We start from the raw sequence: 26,174 nt of genomic DNA on the forward strand, positions 1-26,174 counted from the left end.
CTCCATCCTCTACCCCAGTTCCATCCTCTACCCCAGCTCCATCCTCTTCCCCAGCTCCATCCTCAGCCCCAGCTCCATCCTCAGCCCAGCTCCATCCTCAGCCCAGCTCCATCCTCTACCCCAGCTCCATCCTCAGCCCCAGCTCCATCCTCTACCCCAGCTCCATCCTCTACCCCAGCTCCATCCTCAGCTCCAGCTCCATCCTCAGCCTCAGCTCCATCCTCTACCCCAGCTCCATCCTCAGCCCAGCTCCATCCTCTACCCCAGCTCCATCCTCTACCCCAGATCCATCCTCAGCCCCAGCTCCATCATTTACCCCAGCTCCATCCTCTAACCCAGCTACATCCTCTACCCCAGCTCCATCCTCTTCCCCAGTTTCATCCTCTACCCCAGCTCCATCCTCTACCCCAGCTCCATCCTCTACCCCAGCTCCATCCTCTACCCCAGCTCCATCCTCTACCCCAGCTCCATCCTCTACCCCAGCTCCATCCTCTTCCCCAGCTCCATCCTCGACCCCAGCTCCATCCTCTACCCCAACTCCATCCTCTACCCCAGCTACATCCTCTACCCCAGCTCCATCCTCTACCCCAGCTCCATCCTCTACCCCAGCTCTATCCTCTACCCCAGCTATATCCTCTACCCCAGCTCCATCCTCTTCCCCAGCTCCATCCTCTACCCCAGCTCCATCCTGTACCCCAGCTCCATCCTCTACCCCAGCTCCATCCTCTACCCCAGCTCCATCCTCTACCCCAGCTCCATCCTCTACCCCAGCACCATCCTCTACCCCAGCTCCATCCTCTACCCCAGCTCTATCCTCTACTCCAGATCCATCCTCTTCCCCAGCTCCATCCTCTACCCCAGCTCCATCCTCTACCCCAGCTCCATCCTCTACCCCAGCTCCATCCTCTACCCCAGCTCTATCCTCTACCCCAGCTATATCCTCTACCCCAGCTCCATCCTCTACCCCAGCTCCATCCTCATCCCCAGCTCCATCCTCAGCCCCAGTTCCATCCTCAGCCCAGCTCCATCCTCAGCCCAGCTCCATCCTCTAACCCAGCTCCATCCTCAGCCCCAGCTCCATCCTGTACCCCAGCTCCATCCTCTACCCCAGCTCCATCCTCAGCTCCAGCTCCATCCTCAGCCTCAGCTCCATCCTCTACCCCAGCTCCATCCTCAGCCCAGCTCCATCCTCTACCCCAGGTCCATCCTCTACCCCAGCTCCATCCTCTACCCCAGCTCCATCCTCTGCCCCAGCTCCATCCTCTACCCCAGCTCCATCCTCTGCCCCAGCTCCATCCTCAGCCCAGCTCCATCCTCTACCCCAGCTCCATCCTCACCCCCAGCTCCATCCTCTTCCCCAGCTCCATCCTCTACCCCAGCTCCATCCTCTACCCCAGGTCCATCCTCTGTCCCAGCTCCATCCTCTGCCCCAGCTCCATCCTCTACCCCAGATCCATCCTCTGGCCCAGCTCCATCCTTAGCCACAACTCCATCCTCAGCAACAGCTCCATTCTCTACCCCAGCTCCATCCTCTGCCCCAGCTCCATCCTCAGCCGCAGCTCCTTCCTCTACCCCAGCTCCATCCTCTACCCCAGCTAAATCCTCTACCCCAGCTCCATCCTTTACCCCAGCTCCATCCTCTACCCCAGCTCAATCCTCTACCCCAGCTCCATCCTCTACCCAAGCTCCATCCTCTCCCCCAGCTCTATCCTCTACCCCAGCTATATCCTCTACCCAAGCTCCATCCTCTACCCAAGCTCATCTACCCCAGCTCTATCCTCTACCCCAGCTATATCCTCTACCCAAGCTCCATCCTCTACCCAAGCTCCATCCTCTACCCCAGCTCCATCCTCTACCCCAGCTCCATCCTCTGCCCCAGCTCCATCCTCTGCCCCAGCTCCATCCTCAGCCCAGCTCCATCCTCTACCCCAGCTCCATCCTCTACCCCAGCTCCCTCCTCTACCCCAGCTCCATCCTCTACCCCAGCTCCATCATCTTCCCCAGCTCCATCCTCTACCCCAGCTCCATCCTCTACCCCAGCTATATCCTCTACCCCAGCTATATCCTCTACCCCAGCTCCATCCTCTTCCCCAGCTCCATCCTCTACCCCAGCTCCATCCTCTACCCCAGTTCCATCCTCTACCCCAGCTCCATCCTCTTCAACAGCTCCATCCTCAGCCCCAGCTCCATCCTCAGCCCAGCTCCATCCTCAGCCCAGCTCCATCCTCTAATCCAGCTCCATCCTCAGCCCCAGCTCCATCCTCTACCCCAGTTCCATCCTCTACCCCAGCTCCATCCTCAGCTCCAGCTCCATCCTCAGCCCCAGCTCCATCCTCAGCTTCAGCTCCATCCTCTACCCCAGCTCCATCCTCAGCCCAGCTCCATTCTCTACCTCAGCTCCATCCTCTGACCCAGCTCCATCCTGTACCCCAGCTCCATCCTCAGCCCAGCTCCATCGTCTACCCCAGCTCCATCCTCAGCCCCAGCTCCATCCTCTGCCCCAGCTCCATCCTCTGCCCCAGCTCCATCCTCTACCCCAGATCCATCCTCTGGCCCAGCTCCATCCTCAGCCCCAGCTCCATCCTCTGCCCCAGCTCCATCCTCTGTCCCAGCTCCATCCTCTGTCCCAGCTCCATCCTCTGTCTCAGCTCCATCCTCTGTCTCAGCTCCATCCTCTGCCCCAGCTCCATCCTCTACCCCAGATCCATCCTCTGGCCCAGCTCCATCCTCAGCCCCAGCTCCATCCTCTGCCCCAGCTCCATCCTCTGTCCCAGCTCCATCCTCTGTCCCAGCTCCATCCTCTGTCTCAGCTCCATCCTCTACCCCAGGTCCATCCTCTGTCCCAGCTCCATCCTCTGCCCCAGCTCCATCCTCTACCCCAGATCCATCCTCTGGCCCAGCTCCATCCTTAGCCACAACTCCATCCTCAGCAACAGCTCCATTCTCTACCCCAGCTCCATCCTCTGCCCCAGCTCCATCCTCAGCCGCAGCTCCTTCCTCTACCCCAGCTCCATCCTCTACCCCAGCTAAATCCTCTACCCCAGCTCCATCCTTTACCCCAGCTCCATCCTCTACCCCAGCTCAATCCTCTACCCCAGCTCCATCCTCTACCCAAGCTCCATCCTCTCCCCCAGCTCTATCCTCTACCCCAGCTATATCCTCTACCCAAGCTCCATCCTCTACCCAAGCTCATCTACCCCAGCTCTATCCTCTACCCCAGCTATATCCTCTACCCAAGCTCCATCCTCTACCCAAGCTCCATCCTCTACCCCAGCTCCATCCTCTACCCCAGCTCCATCCTCTGCCCCAGCTCCATCCTCTGCCCCAGCTCCATCCTCAGCCCAGCTCCATCCTCTACCCCAGCTCCATCCTCTACCCCAGCTCCCTCCTCTACCCCAGCTCCATCCTCTACCCCAGCTCCATCATCTTCCCCAGCTCCATCCTCTACCCCAGCTCCATCCTCTACCCCAGCTATATCCTCTACCCCAGCTATATCCTCTACCCCAGCTCCATCCTCTTCCCCAGCTCCATCCTCTACCCCAGCTCCATCCTCTACCCCAGTTCCATCCTCTACCCCAGCTCCATCCTCTTCAACAGCTCCATCCTCAGCCCCAGCTCCATCCTCAGCCCAGCTCCATCCTCAGCCCAGCTCCATCCTCTAATCCAGCTCCATCCTCAGCCCCAGCTCCATCCTCTACCCCAGTTCCATCCTCTACCCCAGCTCCATCCTCAGCTCCAGCTCCATCCTCAGCCCCAGCTCCATCCTCAGCTTCAGCTCCATCCTCTACCCCAGCTCCATCCTCAGCCCAGCTCCATTCTCTACCTCAGCTCCATCCTCTGACCCAGCTCCATCCTGTACCCCAGCTCCATCCTCAGCCCAGCTCCATCGTCTACCCCAGCTCCATCCTCAGCCCCAGCTCCATCCTCTGCCCCAGCTCCATCCTCTGCCCCAGCTCCATCCTCTACCCCAGATCCATCCTCTGGCCCAGCTCCATCCTCAGCCCCAGCTCCATCCTCTGCCCCAGCTCCATCCTCTGTCCCAGCTCCATCCTCTGTCCCAGCTCCATCCTCTGTCTCAGCTCCATCCTCTGTCTCAGCTCCATCCTCTGCCCCAGCTCCATCCTCTACCCCAGATCCATCCTCTGGCCCAGCTCCATCCTCAGCCCCAGCTCCATCCTCTGCCCCAGCTCCATCCTCTGTCCCAGCTCCATCCTCTGTCCCAGCTCCATCCTCTGTCTCAGCTCCATCCTCTGCCCCAGCTCCATCCTCTACCCAAGATCCATCCTCTGGCCCAGCTCCATCCTCAGCCACAGCTCCATCCTCAGCCACAGCTCCATCCTCTACCCCAGCTCCATCCTCTGCGCCACCTCCATCCTCAGCCCCAGCTCCATCCACTACCCCAGCTCCATCCTCTACCCCAGCTAAATCCTCTACCCCAGCTCCATCCTTTACCCCAGCTCCATCCTCTACCCCAGCTCCATCCTCTACCCCAGCTCCATCCTCTACCCAAGCTCCATCCTCTACCCCAGCTCCATCCTCTACTCAAGCTCCATCCTCTACCCAAGCTCCATCCTCAGCTCCAGCTCCATCCTCAGCCCGTGCTCCATCATCAGCCTCAGCTACATCCTCTACCCCAGCTCCATCCTCAGCCCAGCTCCATCCTCTACCCCAGCTCCATCCTCAGCCCAGCTCCATCCTCTACCCCAGCTTCATCCTCTGCCCCAGCTTCATCCTCTACCCCAGCTCAATCCTCAGCCCCAACTCCATCCTCAGCCCAGCTCCATCCTCTACCCCAGATCCATCCTCAGCCCCAGCTCCATCCTCTACCCCAGTTCCATACACTAACCCAGCTCCATCCTCTTCCCCAGCTCCATCCTCAACCCCAGCTCTATACCTCAGCCCCAGCTCCATCCTCTACCCCAGCTCCATCCTCTACCTCAGCTCCATCCTCTGTCCCAGTACCATCCTCTGCCCCAGCTCCATCCTCTACCCCAGCTCCATCCTCTGCCCCAGCTCCATCCTCTACCCCAGCTCCATCCGCTACCAAAGCTCCATCCTCTACCCCAGCTCCATCCTCAGCCACAGCTCCATCCTCTACCCCAGCTCCATCCTCTACCCCAGCTCCATCCTCTACCCCAGCTCCATCCTCATCCCCAGCTCCATCCTCAGCCCAGCTCCATCCTCTACCCCAGATCCATCCTCAGCCCCAGCTCCATCTTCTGCCCCAGCTCCATCCTCAGCCCCAGCTCCATCCTCTACCCCAGCTCCATCCTCTACCCCAGCTAAATCCTCTACCCCAGCTCCATCCTTTACCCCAGCTCCATCCTCTACCCCAGCTCCATCCTCTACCCCAGCTCCATCCTTTACCCAAGCTCCATCCTCTACCCCAGCTCTATCCTCTACCCCAGCTATATCCTCTACCCAAGCTCCATCCTCTACCCCAGCTCCATCCTCTACCCCAGCTCCATCCTCTACCCCAGCTCCATCCTCTACCCCAGCTCCATCCTCTGCCCCAGCTCCATCCTCTGCCCTAGCTCCATCCTCAGCCCAGCTCCATCCTCTAACCCAGCTCCATCCTCAGCCCCAGCTCCATCCTCTACCCCAGCTCCATCCTCTACCCCAGCTCCATCCTCAGCTCCAGCTCCATCCTCAGCCCAACTCCATCCTCAGCTTCAGCTCCATCCTCTACCTCAGCTCCATCCTCAGCCCAGCTCCATTCTCTACCCCAGCTCCATCCTCTGACCCAGCTCCATCCTGTACCCCAGCTCCATCGTCAGCCCAGCTCCATCGTCTATCCCAGCTCCATCCTCAGCCCCAGCTCCATCCTCTGCCCCAGCTCCATCCTCTACCCCAGCTCCATCCTCAGCCACAGCTCCATCCTCTACCCAGGCTCCATCCTCTGTCCCAGCTCCATCCTCTGCCCCAGCTCCATCCTCTACCCCAGATCCATCCTCTGGCCCAGCTCCATCCTCAGCCACAGCTTCATCCTCTACCCCAGCTCCATCCTCTACCCCAGCTCCATCCTCTACCCCAACTCCATCCTCTACCCCAGCTCCATCCTCAGCCCCAGCTCCATCCTCTACCCCAGCTCCATCCTCTACCCCAGCTCAATCCTCTACCCCAGCTCCATCCTTTACCCCAGCTCCATCCTCTACCCCAGCTCCATCCTCAGCCCCAACTCCATCCTCACCCCAGCTCCATCCTCTACCCCAGATCCATCCTCAGCCCCAGCTCCATCCTCTACCCCAGCTCCATCCTCTACCCCAGCTACATCCTCTGCCCCAGCTCCATCCTCTGCCCCAGCTCCATCCTCTACCCCAGCTCCATCCTCAGCCCAGCTCCATCCTCTACCCCAGCTCCATCCTCAGCCCCAGCTCCATCCTCTGCCCCAGCTCCATCCTCTATCCCAGCTCCATCCTCTACCCCAGCTCCAACCTCTGTCCTAGCTCCATCCTCTGCCCCAGCTCCATCCTCTACCCCAGATCCATCCTCTGGCCCAGCTCCATCCTCAGCCACAGCTCCATCCTCAGCCACAGCTCCATCCTCTACCCCAGCTCCATCCTCTGCCCCAGCTCCATCCTCAGCCCCAGCTCCATCCTCTACCCCAGCTCCATCCTCTACCCCAGCTAAATCCTCTACCCCAGCTCCATCCTTTACCACAGCTCCATCCTCTACCCCAGCTCCATCCTCTACCCCAGCTCCATCCTCTACCCCAGCTCCATCCTCAGCCACAGCTCCATCCTCTACCCCAGCTCCATCCTCTGCCCCAGCTCCATCCTCAGCCCCAGCTCCATCCTCTACCCCAGCTCCATCCTCTACCCCAGCTAAATCCTCTACCCCAGCTCCATCCTTTACCACAGCTCCATCCTCTACCCCAGCTCCATCCTCTACCCCAGCTCCATCCTCTACCCCAGCTCCATCCTCTACCCCAGCTCCATCCTCTACCCCAGCTCTATCCTCTATTTAAGCTCCATCCTCTACCCAAGCTCCATCCTCTACCCCAGCTCTATCCTCTACCCCAGCTCCATCCTCTACCCAAGCTCCATCCTCAGCTCCAGCTCTATCCTCAGCCCGTGCTCCATCCTCAGCCTCAGCTCCATCCTCTACCCCAGCTCCATCCTCAGCCCAGCTCCATCCTCTACCCCAGCTCCATCCCCAGCCCAGCTCCATCCTCTGCGCCACCTCCATCCTCAGCCCCAGCTCCATCCACTACCCCAGCTCCATCCTCTACCCCAGCTAAATCCTCTACCCCAGCTCCATCCTTTACCCCAGCTCCATCCTCTACCCCAGCTCCATCCTCTACCCCAGCTCCATCCTTTACCCCAGCTCCTTCCTCTACCCCAGCTCCATCCTCTACCCCAGCTAAATCCTCTACCCCAGCTCCATCCTCAGCTCCAGCTCCATCCTCAGCCCGTGCTCCATCCTCTACCCCAGCTCCATCCTCTACCCAAGCTCCATCCTCTCCCCCAGCTCTATCCTCTACCCCAGCTATATCCTCTACCCAAGCTCCATCCTCTACCCAAGCTCATCTACCCCAGCTCTATCCTCTACCCCAGCTATATCCTCTACCCAAGCTCCATCCTCTACCCAAGCTCCATCCTCTACCCCAGCTCCATCCTCTACCCCAGCTCCATCCTCTGCCCCAGCTCCATCCTCTGCCCCAGCTCCATCCTCAGCCCAGCTCCATCCTCTACCCCAGCTCCATCCTCTACCCCAGCTCCCTCCTCTACCCCAGCTCCATCCTCTACCCCAGCTCCATCATCTTCCCCAGCTCCATCCTCTACCCCAGCTCCATCCTCTACCCCAGCTATATCCTCTACCCCAGCTATATCCTCTACCCCAGCTCCATCCTCTTCCCCAGCTCCATCCTCTACCCCAGCTCCATCCTCTACCCCAGTTCCATCCTCTACCCCAGCTCCATCCTCTTCAACAGCTCCATCCTCAGCCCCAGCTCCATCCTCAGCCCAGCTCCATCCTCTAATCCAGCTCCATCCTCAGCCCCAGCTCCATCCTCTACCCCAGTTCCATCCTCTACCCCAGCTCCATCCTCAGCTCCAGCTCCATCCTCAGCCCCAGCTCCATCCTCAGCTTCAGCTCCATCCTCTACCCCAGCTCCATCCTCAGCCCAGCTCCATTCTCTACCTCAGCTCCATCCTCTGACCCAGCTCCATCCTGTACCCCAGCTCCATCCTCAGCCCAGCTCCATCGTCTACCCCAGCTCCATCCTCAGCCCCAGCTCCATCCTCTGCCCCAGCTCCATCCTCTGTTCCAGCTCCATCCTCAGTCCCAGCTCCATCCTCTGTCTCAGCTCCATCCTCTGCCCCAGCTCCATCCTCTACCCCAGATCCATCCTCTGGCCCAGCTCCATCCTCAGCCCCAGCTCCATCCTCTGCCCCAGCTCCATCCTCTGTCCCAGCTCCATCCTCTGTCCCAGCTCCATCCTCTGTCTCAGCTCCATCCTCTGCCCCAGCTCCATCCTCTACCCCAGATCCATCCTCTGGCCCAGCTCCATCCTCAGCCACAGCTCCATCCTCAGCCACAGCTCCATCCTCTACCCCAGCTCCATCCTCTGCGCCACCTCCATCCTCAGCCCCAGCTCCATCCACTACCCCAGCTCCATCCTCTACCCCAGCTAAATCCTCTACCCCAGCTCCATCCTTTACCCCAGCTCCATCCTCTACCCCAGCTCCATCCTCTACCCCAGCTCCATCCTCTACCCAAGCTCCATCCTCTACCCCAGCTCCATCCTCTACTCAAGCTCCATCCTCTACCCAAGCTCCATCCTCAGCTCCAGCTCCATCCTCAGCCCGTGCTCCATCATCAGCCTCAGCTACATCCTCTACCCCAGCTCCATCCTCAGCCCAGCTCCATCCTCTACCCCAGCTCCATCCTCAGCCCAGCTCCATCCTCTACCCCAGCTTCATCCTCTGCCCCAGCTTCATCCTCTACCCCAGCTCAATCCTCAGCCCCAACTCCATCCTCAGCCCAGCTCCATCCTCTACCCCAGATCCATCCTCAGCCCCAGCTCCATCCTCTACCCCAGTTCCATACACTAACCCAGCTCCATCCTCTTCCCCAGCTCCATCCTCAACCCCAGCTCTATACCTCAGCCCCAGCTCCATCCTCTACCCCAGCTCCATCCTCTACCCCAGCTCCATCCTCTGTCCCAGTACCATCCTCTGCCCCAGCTCCATCCTCTACCCCAGCTCCATCCTCTGCCCCAGCTCCATCCTCTACCCCAGCTCCATCCGCTACCCCAGCTCCATCCTCTACCCCAGCTCCATCCTCAGCCACAGCTCCATCCTCTACCCCAGCTCCATCCTCTACCCCAGCTCCATCCTCTACCCCAGCTCCATCCTCATCCCCAGCTCCATCCTCAGCCCAGCTCCATCCTCTACCCCAGATCCATCCTCAGCCCCAGCTCCATCTTCTGCCCCAGCTCCATCCTCAGCCCCAGCTCCATCCTCTACCCCAGCTCCATCCTCTACCCCAGCTAAATCCTCTACCCCAGCTCCATCCTTTACCCCAGCTCCATCCTCTACCCCAGCTCCATCCTCTACCCCAGCTCCATCCTCTACCCAAGCTCCATCCTCTACCCCAGCTCTATCCTCTACCCCAGCTATATCCTCTATCCAAGCTCCATCCTCAGCCCAGCTCCATTCTCTACCCCAGCTCCATCCTCTGACCCAGCTCCATCCTCTACCCCAGCTCCATCGTCAGCCCAGCTCCATCGTCTATCCCAGCTCCATCCTCAGCCCCAGCTCCATCCTCTGTCCCAGCTCCATCCTCTACCCCAGCTCCATCCTCAGCCACAGCTCCATCCTCTACCCAGGCTCCATCCTCTGTCCCAGCTCCATCATCTGCCCCAGCTCCATCCTCTACCCCAGATCCATCCTCTGGCCCAGCTCCATCCTCAGCCACAGCCTCATCCTCTACCCCAGCTCCATCCTCTACCCCAGCTCCATCCTCTACCCCAACTCCATCCTCTACCCCAGCTCCATCCTCAGCCCCAGCTCCATCCTCTACCCCAGCTCCATCCTCTACCCCAGCTCAATCCTCTACCCCAGCTCCATCCTTTACCCCAGCTCCATCCTCTACCCCAGCTCCATCCTCAGCCCCAACTCCATCCTCACCCCAGCTCCATCCTCTACCCCAGATCCATCCTCAGCCCCAGCTCCATCCTCTACCCCAGCTCCATCCTCTACCCCAGCTACATCCTCTGCCCCAGCTCCATCCTCTGCCCCAGCTCCATCCTCTACCCCAGCTCCATCCTCAGCCCAGCTCCATCCTCTACCCCAGCTCCATCCTCAGCCCCAGCTCCATCCTCTGCCCCAGCTCCATCCTCTATCCCAGCTCCATCCTCTACCCCAGCTCCAACCTCTGTCCCAGCTCCATCCTCTGCCCCAGCTCCATCCTCTACCCCAGATCCATCCTCTGGCCCAGCTCCATCCTCAGCCACAGCTCCATCCTCAGCCACAGCTCCATCCTCTACCCCAGCTCCATCCTCTGCCCCAGCTCCATCCTCAGCCCCAGCTCCATCCTCTACCCCAGCTCCATCCTCTACCCCAGCTAAATCCTCTACCCCAGCTCCATCCTTTACCACAGCTCCATCCTCTACCCCAGCTCCATCCTCTACCCCAGCTCCATCCTCTACCCCAGCTCCATCCTCTACCCCAGCTCCATCCTCTACCCCAGCTCTATCCTCTATTTAAGCTCCATCCTCTACCCAAGCTCCATCCTCTACCCCAGCTCTATCCTCTACCCCAGCTCCATCCTCTACCCAAGCTCCATCCTCAGCTCCAGCTCTATCCTCAGCCCGTGCTCCATCCTCAGCCTCAGCTCCATCCTCTACCCCAGCTCCATCCTCAGCCCAGCTCCATCCTCTACCCCAGCTCCATCCTCAGCCCAGCTCCATCCTCTACCCCAGCTTCATCCTCTGCCCCAGCTTCATCCTCTACCCCAGCTCCATCCTCAGCCCCAGCTCCATCCTTTACCCCAGCTCCATACACTACCCCAGCTCCATCCTCTTCCCCAGCTCCATCATCAACCCCAGCTCTATCCTAAGCCCCAGCTCCATCCTCTACCCCAGCTCCATCCTCTAACCCAGCTCCATCCTCTGCCCCAGCTCCATCCTCTACCCCAGCTACATCCTCTGTCCCAGTACCATCCTCTGCCCCAGCTCCATCCTCTACCCCAGCTCCATCCTCTGCCCCAGCTCCATCCTCTACCCCAGCTCCATCCTCTACCCCAGCTCCATCCTCTTCCCCAGCTCCATCCTCAGCCACAGCTCCATCCTCTACCCCAGCTCCATCCTCTACCCAAGCTCCATCCTCTACCCCAGATCCATCCTCTACCCCAGATCCATCCTCATCACCAGCTCCATCCTCAGCCCAGCTCCATCCTCTACCCCAGATCCATCCTCAGCCCCAGCTCCATCCTCTACCCCAGCTCCATCCTCAGCCACAGCTCCATCCTCTACCCCAGCTCCATCCTCTACCACAGCTCCATCCTCTACCCCAGCTCCATCCTCTACCCCAGCTCCATCCTTTACCCCAGCTCCATCCTCATCCCCAGCTCCATCCTCATCCCAAGCTCCATCCTCAGCCCCAGCTCCATCCTCAGCCACAGCTCCATCCTCTACCCCAGCTCCATTCTCAGCCCCAACTCCATCCTCAGCCCAGCTCCATCCTCTACCCCAGATCCATCCTCAGCCCCAGCTCCACCCTCCACCCCAGCTCCATCCTCTACCCCAGCTCCATCCTTTACCCCAGCTCCATCCTCATCCCCAGCTCCATCCTCAGCCCCAGCTCCATCCTCAGCCCCAGCTCCATCCTCAGCCACAGCTCCATCGTCTACCCCAGCTCCATCCTCAGCCCCAACTCCATCCTCAGCCCAGCTCCATCCTCTACCCCAGATCCATCCTCTGCCCCAGCTCCATCCTCTACCCCAGCTACATCCTCTGTCCCAGTTCCATCCTCTGCCCCAGCTCCAACCTCTACCCCAGCTCCATCCTCTGCCCAAGCTCCATCCTCTACCCCAGCTCTATCCTCTACCCCAGCTATATCCTCTACCCAAGCTCCATCCTCTACCCCAGCTCCAACCTCTACCCCAGCTCCATCCTCTACCCCAGCTCCATCCTCTGCCCCAGCTCCATCCTCTGCCCTAGCTCCATCCTCAGCCCAGCTCCATCCTCTAACCCAGCTCCATCCTCAGCCCCAGCTCCATCCTCTACCCCAGCTCCATCCTCTACCCCAGCTCCATCCTCAGCTCCAGCTCCATCCTCAGCCCAACTCCATCCTCAGCTTCAGCTCCATCCTCTACCTCAGCTCCATCCTCAGCCCAGCTCCATTCTCTACCCCAGCTCCATCCTCTGACCCAGCTCCATCCTGTACCCCAGCTCCATCGTCAGCCCAGCTCCATCGTCTATCCCAGCTCCATCCTCAGCCCCAGCTCCATCCTCTGCCCCAGCTCCATCCTCTACCCCAGCTCCATCCTCAGCCACAGCTCCATCCTCTACCCAGGCTCCATCCTCTGTCCCAGCTCCATCCTCTGCCCCAGCTCCATCCTCTACCCCAGATCCATCCTCTGGCCCAGCTCCATCCTCAGCCACAGCCTCATCCTCTACCCCAGCTCCATCCTCTACCCCAGCTCCATCCTCTACCCCAACTCCATCCTCTACCCCAGCTCCATCCTCAGCTCCAGCTCCATCCTCTACCCCAGCTCCATCCTCTACCCCAGCTCAATCCTCTACCCCAGCTCCATCCTTTACCCCAGCTCCATCCTCTACCCCAGCTCCATCCTCAGCCCCAACTCCATCCTCACCCCAGCTCCATCCTCTACCCCAGATCCATCCTCAGCCCCAGCTCCATCCTCTACCCCAGCTCCATCCTCTACCCCAGCTACATCCTCTGCCCCAGCTCCATCCTCTGCCCCAGCTCCATCCTCTACCCCAGCTCCATCCTCAGCCCAGCTCCATCCTCTACCCCAGCTCCATCCTCAGCCCCAGCTCCATCCTCTGCCCCAGCTCCATCCTCTATCCCAGCTCCATCCTCTACCCCAGCTCCAACCTCTGTCCCAGCTCCATCCTCTGCCCCAGCTCCATCCTCTACCCCAGATCCATCCTCTGGCCCAGCTCCATCCTCAGCCACAGCTCCATCCTCTGCCCCAGCTCCATCCTCTACCCCAGCTCCATCCTCAGCCCAGCTCCATCCTCTACCCCAGCTCCATCCTCAGCCCCAGCTCCATCCTCTGCCCCAGCTCCATCCTCTATCCCAGCTCCATCCTCTACCCCAGCTCCAACCTCTGTCCCAGCTCCATCCTCTACCCCAGCTCCATCCTCTACCCCAGCTAAATCCTCTACCCCAGCTCCATCCTTTACCCCAGCTCCATCCTCTACCCCAGCTCCATCCTCTACCCCAGCTCCATCCTCTACCCCAGCTCCATCCTCTACCCCAGCTCCATCCTCTACCCCAGCTCCATCCTCTACCCCAGCTCCATCCTCTACCCCAGCTCCATCCTCTTCCCCAGCTCCATCCTCAGCCACAGCTCCATCCTCTACCCCAGCTCCATCCTCTACCCAAGCTCCATCCTCTACCCCAGATCCATCCTCTACCCCAGATCCATCCTCATCACCAGCTCCATCCTCAGCCCAGCTCCATCCTCTACCCCAGATCCATCCTCAGCCCCAGCTCCATCCTCTACCCCAGCTCCATCCTCAGCCACAGCTCCATCCTCTACCCCAGCTCCATCCTCTACCACAGCTCCATCCTCTACCCCAGCTCCATCCTCTACCCCAGCTCCATCCTTTACCCCAGCTCCATCCTCATCCCCAGCTCCATCCTCATCCCAAGCTCCATCCTCAGCCCCAGCTCCATCCTCAGCCACAGCTCCATCCTCTACCCCAGCTCCATTCTCAGCCCCAACTCCATCCTCAGCCCAGCTCCATCCTCTACCCCAGATCCATCCTCAGCCCCAGCTCCACCCTCCACCCCAGCTCCATCCTCTACCCCAGCTCCATCCTTTACCCCAGCTCCATCCTCAACCCCAGCTCCATCCTCAGCCCCAGCTCCATCCTCAGCCCCAGCTCCATCCTCAGCCACAGCTCCATCGTCTACCCCAGCTCCATCCTCAGCCCCAACTCCATCCTCAGCCCAGCTCCATCCTCTACCCCAGATCCATCCTCTGCCCCAGCTCCATCCTCTACCCCAGCTACATCCTCTGTCCCAGTTCCATCCTCTGCCCCAGCTCCAACCTCTACCCCAGCTCCATCCTCTGCCCAAGCTCCATCCTCTACCCCAGCTCTATCCTCTACCCCAGCTATATCCTCTACCCAAGCTCCATCCTCTACCCCAGCTCCAACCTCTACCCCAGCTCCATCCTCTACCCCAGCTCCATCCTCTGCCCCAGCTCCATCCTCTGCCCTAGCTCCATCCTCAGCCCAGCTCCATCCTCTAACCCAGCTCCATCCTCAGCCCCAGCTCCATCCTCTACCCCAGCTCCATCCTCTACCCCAGCTCCATCCTCTAACCCAGCTCCATCCTCTGCCCCAGCTCCATCCTCTACCCCAGCTACATCCTCTGTCCCAGTACCATCCTCTGCCCCAGCTCCATCCTCTACCCCAGCTCCATCCTCTGCCCCAGCTCCATCCTCTACCCCAGCTCCATCCTCTACCCCAGCTCCATCCTCTTCCCCAGCTCCATCCTCAGCCACAGCTCCATCCTCTACCCCAGCTCCATCCTCTACCCAAGCTCCATCCTCTACCCCAGATCCATCCTCTACCCCAGATCCATCCTCATCACCAGCTCCATCCTCAGCCCAGCTCCATCCTCTACCCCAGATCCATCCTCAGCCCCAGCTCCATCCTCTACCCCAGCTCCATCCTCAGCCACAGCTCCATCCTCTACCCCAGCTCCATCCTCTACCACAGCTCCATCCTCTACCCCAGCTCCATCCTCTACCCCAGCTCCATCCTTTACCCCAGCTCCATCCTCATCCCCAGCTCCATCCTCATCCCAAGCTCCATCCTCAGCCCCAGCTCCATCCTCAGCCACAGCTCCATCCTCTACCCCAGCTCCATTCTCAGCCCCAACTCCATCCTCAGCCCAGCTCCATCCTCTACCCCAGATCCATCCTCAGCCCCAGCTCCACCCTCCACCCCAGCTCCATCCTCTACCCCAGCTCCATCCTTTACCCCAGCTCCATCCTCATCCCCAGCTCCATCCTCAGCCCCAGCTCCATCCTCAGCCCCAGCTCCATCCTCAGCCACAGCTCCATCGTCTACCCCAGCTCCATCCTCAGCCCCAACTCCATCCTCAGCCCAGCTCCATCCTCTACCCCAGATCCATCCTCTGCCCCAGCTCCATCCTCTACCCCAGCTACATCCTCTGTCCCAGTTCCATCCTCTGCCCCAGCTCCAACCTCTACCCCAGCTCCATCCTCTGCCCAAGCTCCATCCTCTACCCCAGCTCTATCCTCTACCCCAGCTATATCCTCTACCCAAGCTCCATCCTCTACCCCAGCTCCAACCTCTACCCCAGCTCCATCCTCTACCCCAGCTCCATCCTCTGCCCCAGCTCCATCCTCTGCCCTAGCTCCATCCTCAGCCCAGCTCCATCCTCTAACCCAGCTCCATCCTCAGCCCCAGCTCCATCCTCTACCCCAGCTCCATCCTCTACCCCAGCTCCATCCTCAGCTCCAGCTCCATCCTCAGCCCAACTCCATCCTCAGCTTCAGCTCCATCCTCTACCTCAGCTCCATCCTCAGCCCAGCTCCATTCTCTACCCCAGCTCCATCCTCTGACCCAGCTCCATCCTGTACCCCAGCTCCATCGTCAGCCCAGCTCCATCGTCTATCCCAGCTCCATCCTCAGCCCCAGCTCCATCCTCTGCCCCAGCTCCATCCTCTACCCCAGCTCCATCCTCAGCCACAGCTCCATCCTCTACCCAGGCTCCATCCTCTGTCCCAGCTCCATCCTCTGCCCCAGCTCCATCCTCTACCCCAGATCTATCCTCTGGCCCAGCTCCATCCTCAGCCACAGCCTCATCCTCTACCCCAGCTCCATCCTCTACCCCAGCTCCATCCTCTACCCCAACTCCATCCTCTACCCCAGCTCCATCCTCAGCTCCAGCTCCATCCTCTACCCCAGCTCCATCCTCTACCCCAGCTCAATCCTCTACCCCAGCTCCATCCTTTACCCCAGCTCCATCCTCTACCCCAGCTCCATCCTCAGCCCCAACTCCATCCTCACCCCAGCTCCATCCTCTACCCCAGATCCATCCTCAGCCCCAGCTCCATCCTCTACCCCAGCTCCATCCTCTACCCCAGCTACATCCTCTGCCCCAGCTCCATCCTCTGCCCCAGCTCCATCCTCTACCCCAGCTCCATCCTCAGCCCAGCTCCATCCTCTACCCCAGCTCCATCCTCAGCCCCAGCTCCATCCTCTGCCCCAGCTCCATCCTCTATCCCAGCTCCATCCTCTGCCCCAGCTCCAACCTCTGTCCCAGCTCCATCCTCTGCCCCAGCTCCATCCTCTACCCCAGATCCATCCTCTGGCCCAGCTCCATCCTCAGCCACAGCTCCATCCTCTGCCCCAGCTCCATCCTCTACCCCAGCTCCATCCTCAGCCCAGCTCCATCCTCTACCCCAGCTCCATCCTCAGCCCCAGCTCCATCCTCTGCCCCAGCTCCATCCTCTATCCCAGCTCCATCCTCTACCCCAGCTCCAACCTCTGTCCCAGCTCCATCCTCTACCCCAGCTCCATCCTCTACCCCAGCTAAATCCTCTACCCCAGCTCCATCCTTTACCCCAGCTCCATCCTCTACCCCAGCTCCATCCTCTACCCCAGCTCCATCCTCTACCCCAGCTCCATCCTCTACCCCAGCTCCATCCTCTACCCCAGCTCTATCCTCTACCCAAGCTCCATCCTCTACCCCAGCTCCATCCTCTTCCCCAGCTCCATCCTCAGCCACAGCTCCATCCTCTACCCCAGCTCCATCCTCTACCCAAGCTCCATCCTCTACCCCAGATCCATCCTCTACCCCAGATCCATCCTCATCACCAGCTCCATCCTCAGCCCAGCTCCATCCTCTACCCCAGATCCATCCTCAGCCCCAGCTCCATCCTCTACCCCAGCTCCATCCTCAGCCACAGCTCCATCCTCTACCCCAGCTCCATCCTCTACCACAGCTCCATCCTCTACCCCAGCTCCATCCTCTACCCCAGCTCCATCCTTTACCCCAGCTCCATCCTCATCCCCAGCTCCATCCTCATCCCAAGCTCCATCCTCAGCCCCAGCTCCATCCTCAGCCACAGCTCCATCCTCTACCCCAGCTCCATTCTCAGCCCCAACTCCATCCTCAGCCCAGCTCCATCCTCTACCCCAGATCCATCCTCAGCCCCAGCTCCACCCTCCACCCCAGCTCCATCCTCTACCCCAGCTCCATCCTTTACCCCAGCTCCATCCTCAACCCCAGCTCCATCCTCAGCCCCAGCTAAATCCTCAGCCCCAGCTCCATCCTCAGCCACAGCTCCATCGTCTACCCCAGCTCCATCCTCAGCCCCAACTCCATCCTCAGCCCAGCTCCATCCTCTACCCCAGATCCATCCTCTGCCCCAGCTCCATCCTCTACCCCAGCTACATCCTCTGTCCCAGTTCCATCCTCTGCCCCAGCTCCAACCTCTACCCCAGCTCCATCCTCTGCCCAAGCTCCATCCTCTACCCCAGCTCTATCCTCTACCCCAGCTATATCCTCTACCCAAGCTCCATCCTCTACCCCAGCTCCAACCTCTACCCCAGCTCCATCCTCTACCCCAGCTCCATCCTCTGCCCCAGCTCCATCCTCTGCCCTAGCTCCATCCTCAGCCCAGCTCCATCCTCTAACCCAGCTCCATCCTCAGCCCCAGCTCCATCCTCTACCCCAGCTCCATCCTCTACCCCAGCTCCATCCTCAGCTCCAGCTCCATCCTCAGCCCAACTCCATCCTCAGCTTCAGCTCCATCCTCTACCTCAGCTCCATCCTCAGCCCAGCTCCATTCTCTACCCCAGCTCCATCCTCTGACCCAGCTCCATCCTGTACCCCAGCTCCATCGTCAGCCCAGCTCCATCGTCTATCCCAGCTCCATCCTCAGCCCCAGCTCCATCCTCTGCCCCAGCTCCATCCTCTACCCCAGCTCCATCCTCAGCCACAGCTCCATCCTCTACCCAGGCTCCATCCTCTGTCCCAGCTCCATCCTCTGCCCCAGCTCCATCCTCTACCCCAGATCCATCCTCTGGCCCAGCTCCATCCTCAGCCACAGCCTCATCCTCTACCCCAGCTCCATCCTCTACCCCAGCTCCATCCTCTACCCCAACTCCATCCTCTACCCCAGCTCCATCCTCAGCTCCAGCTCCATCCTCTACCCCAGCTCCATCCTCTACCCCAGCTCAATCCTCTACCCCAGCTCCATCCTTTACCCCAGCTCCATCCTCTACCCCAGCTCCATCCTCAGCCCCAACTCCATCCTCACCCCAGCTCCATCCTCTACCCCAGATCCATCCTCAGCCCCAGCTCCATCCTCTACCCCAGCTCCATCCTCTACCCCAGCTACATCCTCTGCCCCAGCTCCATCCTCTGCCCCAGCTCCATCCTCTACCCCAGCTCCATCCTCAGCCCAGCTCCATCCTCTACCCCAGCTCCATCCTCAGCCCCAGCTCCATCCTCTGCCCCAGCTCCATCCTCTATCCCAGCTCCATCCTCTACCCCAGCTCCAACCTCTGTCCCAGCTCCATCCTCTGCCCCAGCTCCATCCTCTACCCCAGATCCATCCTCTGGCCCAGCTCCATCCTCAGCCACAGCTCCATCCTCTGCCCCAGCTCCATCCTCTACCCCAGCTCCATCCTCAGCCCAGCTCCATCCTCTACCCCAGCTCCATCCTCAGCCCCAGCTCCATCCTCTGCCCCAGCTCCATCCTCTATCCCAGCTCCATCCTCTACCCCAGCTCCAACCTCTGTCCCAGCTCCATCCTCTACCCCAGCTCCATCCTCTACCCCAGCTAAATCCTCTACCCCAGCTCCATCCTTTACCCCAGCTCCATCCTCTACCCCAGCTCCATCCTCTACCCCAGCTCCATCCTCTACCCCAGCTCCATCCTCTACCCCAGCTCCATCCTCTACCCCAGCTCTATCCTCTACCCAAGCTCCATCCTCTACCCAAGCTCCATCCTCTACCCCAGCTCTATCCTCTACCCCAGCTCCATCCTCTACCCAAGCTCCATCCTCAGCTCCAGCTCCATCCTCAGCCCGTGCTCCATCCTCAGCCTCAGCTCCATCCTCTACCCCAGCTCCATCCTCAGCCCAGCTCCATCCTCTACCCCAGCTCCATCCTCAGCCCAGCTCCATCCTCTACCCCAGCTTCATCCTCTGCCCCAGCTTCATCCTCTACCCCAGCTCCATCCTCAGCCCCAACTCCATCCTCAGCCCAGCTCCATCCTCTACCCCAGATCCATCCTCAGCCCCAGCTCCATCCTTTACCCCAGCTCCATACACTACCCCAGCTCCATCCTCTTCCCCAGCTCCATCATCAACCCCAGCTCTATCCTAAGCCCCAGCTCCATCCTCTACCCCAGCTCCATCCTCTAACCCAGCTCCATCCTCTGCCCCAGCTCCATCCTCTACCCCAGCTACATCCTCTGTCCCAGTACCATCCTCTGCCCCAGCTCCATCCTCTACCCCAGCTCCATCCTCTGCCCCAGCTCCATCCTCTACCCCAGCTCCATCCTCTACCCCAGCTCCATCCTCTTCCCCAGCTCCATCCTCAGCATCAGCTCCATCCTCTACCCCAGCTCCATCCTCTATCCAAGCTCCATCCTCTACCCCAGATCCATCCTCATCACCAGCTCCATCCTCAGCCCAGCTCCATCCTCTACCCCAGATCCATCCTCAGCCCCAGCTCCATCCTCTACCCCAGCTCCATCCTCAGCCACAGCTCCATCCTCTACCCCAGCTCCATCCTCTACCACAGCTCCATCCTCTACCCCAGCTCCATCCTCTACCCCAGCTCCATCCTTTACCCCAGCTCCATCCTCATCCCCAGCTCCATCCTCATCCCCAGCTCCATCCTCAGCCCCAGCTCCATCCTCAGCCACAGCTCCATCCTCTACCCCAGCTCCATTCTCAGCCCCAACTCCATCCTCAGCCCAGCTCCATCCTCTACCCCAGATCCATCCTCAGCCCCAGCTCCACCCTCCACCCCAGCTCCATCCTCTACCCCAGCTCCATCCTCTACCCCAACTCCATCCTCTACCCCAGCTCCATCCTCAGCTCCAGCTCCATCCTCTACCCCAGCTCCATCCTCTACCCCAGCTCAATCCTCTACCCCAGCTCCATCCTTTACCCCAGCTCCATCCTCTACCCCAGCTCCATCCTCAGCCCCAACTCCATCCTCACCCCAGCTCCATCCTCTACCCCAGATCCATCCTCAGCCCCAGCTCCATCCTCTACCCCAGCTCCATCCTCTACCCCAGCTACATCCTCTGCCCCAGCTCCATCCTCTGCCCCAGCTCCATCCTCTACCCCAGCTCCATCCTCAGCCCAGCTCCATCCTCTACCCCAGCTCCATCCTCAGCCCCAGCTCCATCCTCTGCCCCAGCTCCATCCTCTATCCCAGCTCCATCCTCTACCCCAGCTCCAACCTCTGTCCCAGCTCCATCCTCTGCCCCAGCTCCATCCTCTACCCCAGATCCATCCTCTGGCCCAGCTCCATCCTCAGCCACAGCTCCATCCTCTGCCCCAGCTCCATCCTCTACCCCAGCTCCATCCTCAGCCCAGCTCCATCCTCTACCCCAGCTCCATCCTCAGCCCCAGCTCCATCCTCTGCCCCAGCTCCATCCTCTATCCCAGCTCCATCCTCTACCCCAGCTCCAACCTCTGTCCCAGCTCCATCCTCTACCCCAGCTCCATCCTCTACCCCAGCTAAATCCTCTACCCCAGCTCCATCCTTTACCCCAGCTCCATCCTCTACCCCAGCTCCATCCTCTACCCCAGCTCCATCCTCTACCCCAGCTCCATCCTCTACCCCAGCTCTATCCTCTACCCAAGCTCCATCCTCTACCCCAGCTCCATCCTCTTCCCCAGCTCCATCCTCAGCCACAGCTCCATCCTCTACCCCAGCTCCATCCTCTACCCAAGCTCCATCCTCTACCCCAGATCCATCCTCTACCCCAGATCCATCCTCATCACCAGCTCCATCCTCAGCCCAGCTCCATCCTCTACCCCAGATCCATCCTCAGCCCCAGCTCCATCCTCTACCCCAGCTCCATCCTCAGCCACAGCTCCATCCTCTACCCCAGCTCCATCCTCTACCACAGCTCCATCCTCTACCCCAGCTCCATCCTCTACCCCAGCTCCATCCTTTACCCCAGCTCCATCCTCATCCCCAGCTCCATCCTCATCCCAAGCTCCATCCTCAGCCCCAGCTCCATCCTCAGCCACAGCTCCATCCTCTACCCCAGCTCCATTCTCAGCCCCAACTCCATCCTCAGCCCAGCTCCATCCTCTACCCCAGATCCATCCTCAGCCCCAGCTCCACCCTCCACCCCAGCTCCATCCTCTACCCCAGCTCCATCCTTTACCCCAGCTCCATCCTCAACCCCAGCTCCATCCTCAGCCCCAGCTCCATCCTCAGCCCCAGCTCCATCCTCAGCCACAGCTCCATCGTCTACCCCAGCTCCATCCTCAGCCCCAACTCCATCCTCAGCCCAGCTCCATCCTCTACCCCAGATCCATCCTCTGCCCCAGCTCCATCCTCTACCCCAGCTACATCCTCTGTCCCAGTTCCATCCTCTGCCCCAGCTCCAACCTCTACCCCAGCTCCATCCTCTGCCCAAGCTCCATCCTCTACCCCAGCTCTATCCTCTACCCCAGCTATATCCTCTACCCAAGCTCCATCCTCTACCCCAGCTCCAACCTCTACCCCAGCTCCATCCTCTACCCCAGCTCCATCCTCTGCCCCAGCTCCATCCTCTGCCCTAGCTCCATCCTCAGCCCAGCTCCATCCTCTAACCCAGCTCCATCCTCAGCCCCAGCTCCATCCTCTACCCCAGCTCCATCCTCTACCCCAGCTCCATCCTCAGCTCCAGCTCCATCCTCAGCCCAACTCCATCCTCAGCTTCAGCTCCATCCTCTACCTCAGCTCCATCCTCAGCCCAGCTCCATTCTCTACCCCAGCTCCATCCTCTGACCCAGCTCCATCCTGTACCCCAGCTCCATCGTCAGCCCAGCTCCATCGTCTATCCCAGCTCCATCCTCAGCCCCAGCTCCATCCTCTGCCCCAGCTCCATCCTCTACCCCAGCTCCATCCTCAGCCACAGCTCCATCCTCTACCCAGGCTCCATCCTCTGTCCCAGCTCCATCCTCTGCCCCAGCTCCATCCTCTACCCCAGATCCATCCTCTGGCCCAGCTCCATCCTCAGCCACAGCCTCATCCTCTACCCCAGCTCCATCCTCTACCCCAGCTCCATCCTCTACCCCAACTCCATCCTCTACCCCAGCTCCATCCTCAGCTCCAGCTCCATCCTCTACCCCAGCTCCATCCTCTACCCCAGCTCAATCCTCTACCCCAGCTCCATCCTTTACCCCAGCTCCATCCTCTACCCCAGCTCCATCCTCAGCCCCAACTCCATCCTCACCCCAGCTCCATCCTCTACCCCAGATCCATCCTCAGCCCCAGCTCCATCCTCTACCCCAGCTCCATCCTCTACCCCAGCTACATCCTCTGCCCCAGCTCCATCCTCTGCCCCAGCTCCATCCTCTACCCCAGCTCCATCCTCAGCCCAGCTCCATCCTCTACCCCAGCTCCATCCTCAGCCCCAGCTCCATCCTCTGCCCCAGCTCCATCCTCTATCCCAGCTCCATCCTCTACCCCAGCTCCAACCTCTGTCCCAGCTCCATCCTCTGCCCCAGCTCCATCCTCTACCCCAGATCCATCCTCTGGCCCAGCTCCATCCTCAGCCACAGCTCCATCCTCTGCCCCAGCTCCATCCTCTACCCCAGCTCCATCCTCAGCCCAGCTCCATCCTCTACCCCAGCTCCATCCTCAGCCCCAGCTCCATCCTCTGCCCCAGCTCCATCCTCTATCCCAGCTCCATCCTCTACCCCAGCTCCAACCTCTGTCCCAGCTCCATCCTCTACCCCAGCTCCATCCTCTACCCCAGCTAAATCCTCTACCCCAGCTCCATCCTTTACCCCAGCTCCATCCTCTACCCCAGCTCCATCCTCTACCCCAGCTCCATCCTCTACCCCAGCTCCATCCTCTACCCCAGCTCCATCCTCTACCCCAGCTCTATCCTCTACCCAAGCTCCATCCTCTACCCAAGCTCCATCCTCTACCCCAGCTCTATCCTCTACCCCAGCTCCATCCTCTACCCAAGCTCCATCCTCAGCTCCAGCTCCATCCTCAGCCCGTGCTCCATCCTCAGCCTCAGCTCCATCCTCTACCCCAGCTCCATCCTCAGCCCAGCTCCATCCTCTACCCCAGCTCCATCCTCAGCCCAGCTCCATCCTCTACCCCAGCTTCATCCTCTGCCCCAGCTTCATCCTCTACCCCAGCTCCATCCTCAGCCCCAACTCCATCCTCAGCCCAGCTCCATCCTCTACCCCAGATCCATCCTCAGCCCCAGCTCCATCCTTTACCCCAGCTCCATACACTACCCCAGCTCCATCCTCTTCCCCAGCTCCATCATCAACCCCAGCTCTATCCTAAGCCCCAGCTCCATCCTCTACCCCAGCTCCATCCTCTAACCCAGCTCCATCCTCTGCCCCAGCTCCATCCTCTACCCCAGCTACATCCTCTGTCCCAGTACCATCCTCTACCCCAGCTCCATCCTCTACCCCAGCTCCATCCTCTGCCCCAGCTCCATCCTCTACCCCAGCTCCATCCTCTACCCCAGCTCCATCCTCTTCCCCAGCTCCATCCTCAGCATCAGCTCCATCCTCTACCCCAGCTCCATCCTCTATCCAAGCTCCATCCTCTACCCCAGATCCATCCTCATCACCAGCTCCATCCTCAGCCCAGCTCCATCCTCTACCCCAGATCCATCCTCAGCCCCAGCTCCATCCTCTACCCCAGCTCCATCCTCAGCCACAGCTCCATCCTCTACCCCAGCTCCATCCTCTACCACAGCTCCATCCTCTACCCCAGCTCCATCCTCTACCCCAGCTCCATCCTTTACCCCAGCTCCATCCTCATCCCCAGCTCCATCCTCATCCCCAGCTCCATCCTCAGCCCCAGCTCCATCCTCAGCCACAGCTCCATCCTCTACCCCAGCTCCATTCTCAGCCCCAACTCCATCCTCAGCCCAGCTCCATCCTCTACCCCAGATCCATCCTCAGCCCCAGCTCCACCCTCCACCCCAGCTCCATCCTCTACCCCAGCTCCATCCTTTACCCCAGCTCCATCCTCATCCCCAGCTCCATCCTCAGCCCCAGCTCCATCCTCAGCCCCAGCTCCATCCTCAGCCACAGCTCCATCGTCTACCCCAGCTCCATCCTCAGCCCCAACTCCATCCTCAGCCCAGCTCCATCCTCTACCCCAGATCCATCCTCTGCCCCAGCTCCATCCTCTACCCCAGCTACATCCTCTGTCCCAGTTCCATCCTCTGCCCCAGCTCCAACCTCTACCCCAGCTCCATCCTCTACCCCAGCTCCATCCTCTACCCCAGCTCCATCCTCTACCCCAGCTCCATCCTCTACCCCAGCTCCATCCTCAGCCACAGCTCCATCCTCTACCCCAGCTCCATCCTCTACCCCAGCTCCATCCTCTACCCCAGCTCCATCCTCATCCCCAGCTCCATCCTCAGCCCAGCTCCATCCTCTACCCCAGATCCATCCTCAGCCCCAGCTCCATCCTCTACCCCAGCTCCATCCTCAGCCACAGCTCCATCCTCTACCCCAGCTCCATCCTCTACCACAGCTCCATCCTCTACCCCAGCTCCATCCTCAGCCACAGCTCCATCCTCTACCCCAGCTCCATCCTCTACCACAGCTCAATCCTCTACCCCAGCTCCATCCTCTACCCCAGCTCCATCCTTTACCCCAGCTCCATCCTCATCCCCAGCTCCATCCTCATCCCCAGCTCAATCCTCAGCCCCAGCTCCATCCTCAGCCACAGCTCCATCCTCTACCACAGCTCCATCCTTTACCCCAGCTCCATCCTCTACCCCAGCTCCATCCTTTACCCCAGCTCCATCCTCATCCCCAGCTCCATCCTCAGCCCCAGCTCCATCCTCAGCCCCAGCTCCATCCTCAGCCACAGCTCCATCGTCTACCCCAGCTCCATCCTCAGCCCCAACTACATCCTCAGCCCAGCTCCATCCTCTACCCCAGATCCATCCTCTGCCCCAGCTCCATCCTCTACCCCAGCTACATCCTCTGTCCCAGTACCATCCTCTGCCCCAGCTCCATCCTCTACCCCAGCTCCATCCTCATCCCCAGCTCCATCCTCATCCCCAGCTCAATCCTCAGCCCCAGCTCCATCCTCAGCCACTGCTCCATCCTCTACCCCAGCTCCATCCTCAGCCCCAACTCCATCCTCAGCCCAGCTCCATCCTCTACCCCAGATCCATCCTCAGCCCCAGCTCCATCCTCCACCCCAGCTCCATCCTCTACCCCAGCTCCATCCTCTACCCCAGCTCCATCCTCATCCCCAGCTCCATCCTCAGCCCCAGCTCCATCCTCAGCCCCAGCTCCATCCTCAGCCACAGCTCCATCGTCTACCCCAGCTCCATCCTCAGCCCCAACTCCATCCTCAGCCCAGCTCCATCCTCTACCCCAGATCCATCCTCTGCCCCAGCTCCATCCTCTACCCCAGCTACATCCTCTGTCCCAGTTCCATCCTCTGCCCCAGCTCCAACCTCTACCCCAGCTCCATCCTCTGCCCCAGCTCCATCCTCTACCCCAGCTCCATCCTCTACCCCAGCTCCATCCTCTACCCCAGCTCCATCCTCAGCCACAGCTCCATCCTCTACCCCAGCTCCATCCTCTACCCCAGCTCCATCCTCTACCCCAGCTCCATCCTCATCCCCAGCTCCATCCTCAGCCCAGCTCCATCCTCTACCCCAGATCCATCCTCAGCCCCAGCTCCATCCTCTACCCCAGCTCCATCCTCAGCCACAGCTCCATCCTCTACCCCAGCTCCATCCTC

General features: G+C 60.5%; 1 protein-coding gene across 1 annotated transcript in view; it reads left to right on the top strand.

Moving 5' to 3' along the window:
- The window catches only part of LOC129858659 (mucin-1-like), a 90,584-nt gene that overhangs the window by 25,006 nt on the left and 39,404 nt on the right, over positions 1 to 26,174 (top strand). Inside the window, exons 6-10 of the mRNA XM_055927958.1 lie at positions 377 to 883; positions 4,330 to 4,569; positions 8,607 to 8,731; positions 13,255 to 13,627; positions 24,608 to 24,746. Coding sequence (XP_055783933.1) covers positions 377 to 883; positions 4,330 to 4,569; positions 8,607 to 8,731; positions 13,255 to 13,627; positions 24,608 to 24,746 — 1,384 coding nt within the window. The remainder of the gene's footprint in view (positions 1 to 376; positions 884 to 4,329; positions 4,570 to 8,606; positions 8,732 to 13,254; positions 13,628 to 24,607; positions 24,747 to 26,174) is intronic.

The sequence above is a fragment of the Salvelinus fontinalis genome, chromosome 6 (genome assembly GCF_029448725.1).
Source record: "Salvelinus fontinalis isolate EN_2023a chromosome 6, ASM2944872v1, whole genome shotgun sequence".
Taxonomy (NCBI): domain Eukaryota; kingdom Metazoa; phylum Chordata; class Actinopteri; order Salmoniformes; family Salmonidae; genus Salvelinus; species Salvelinus fontinalis.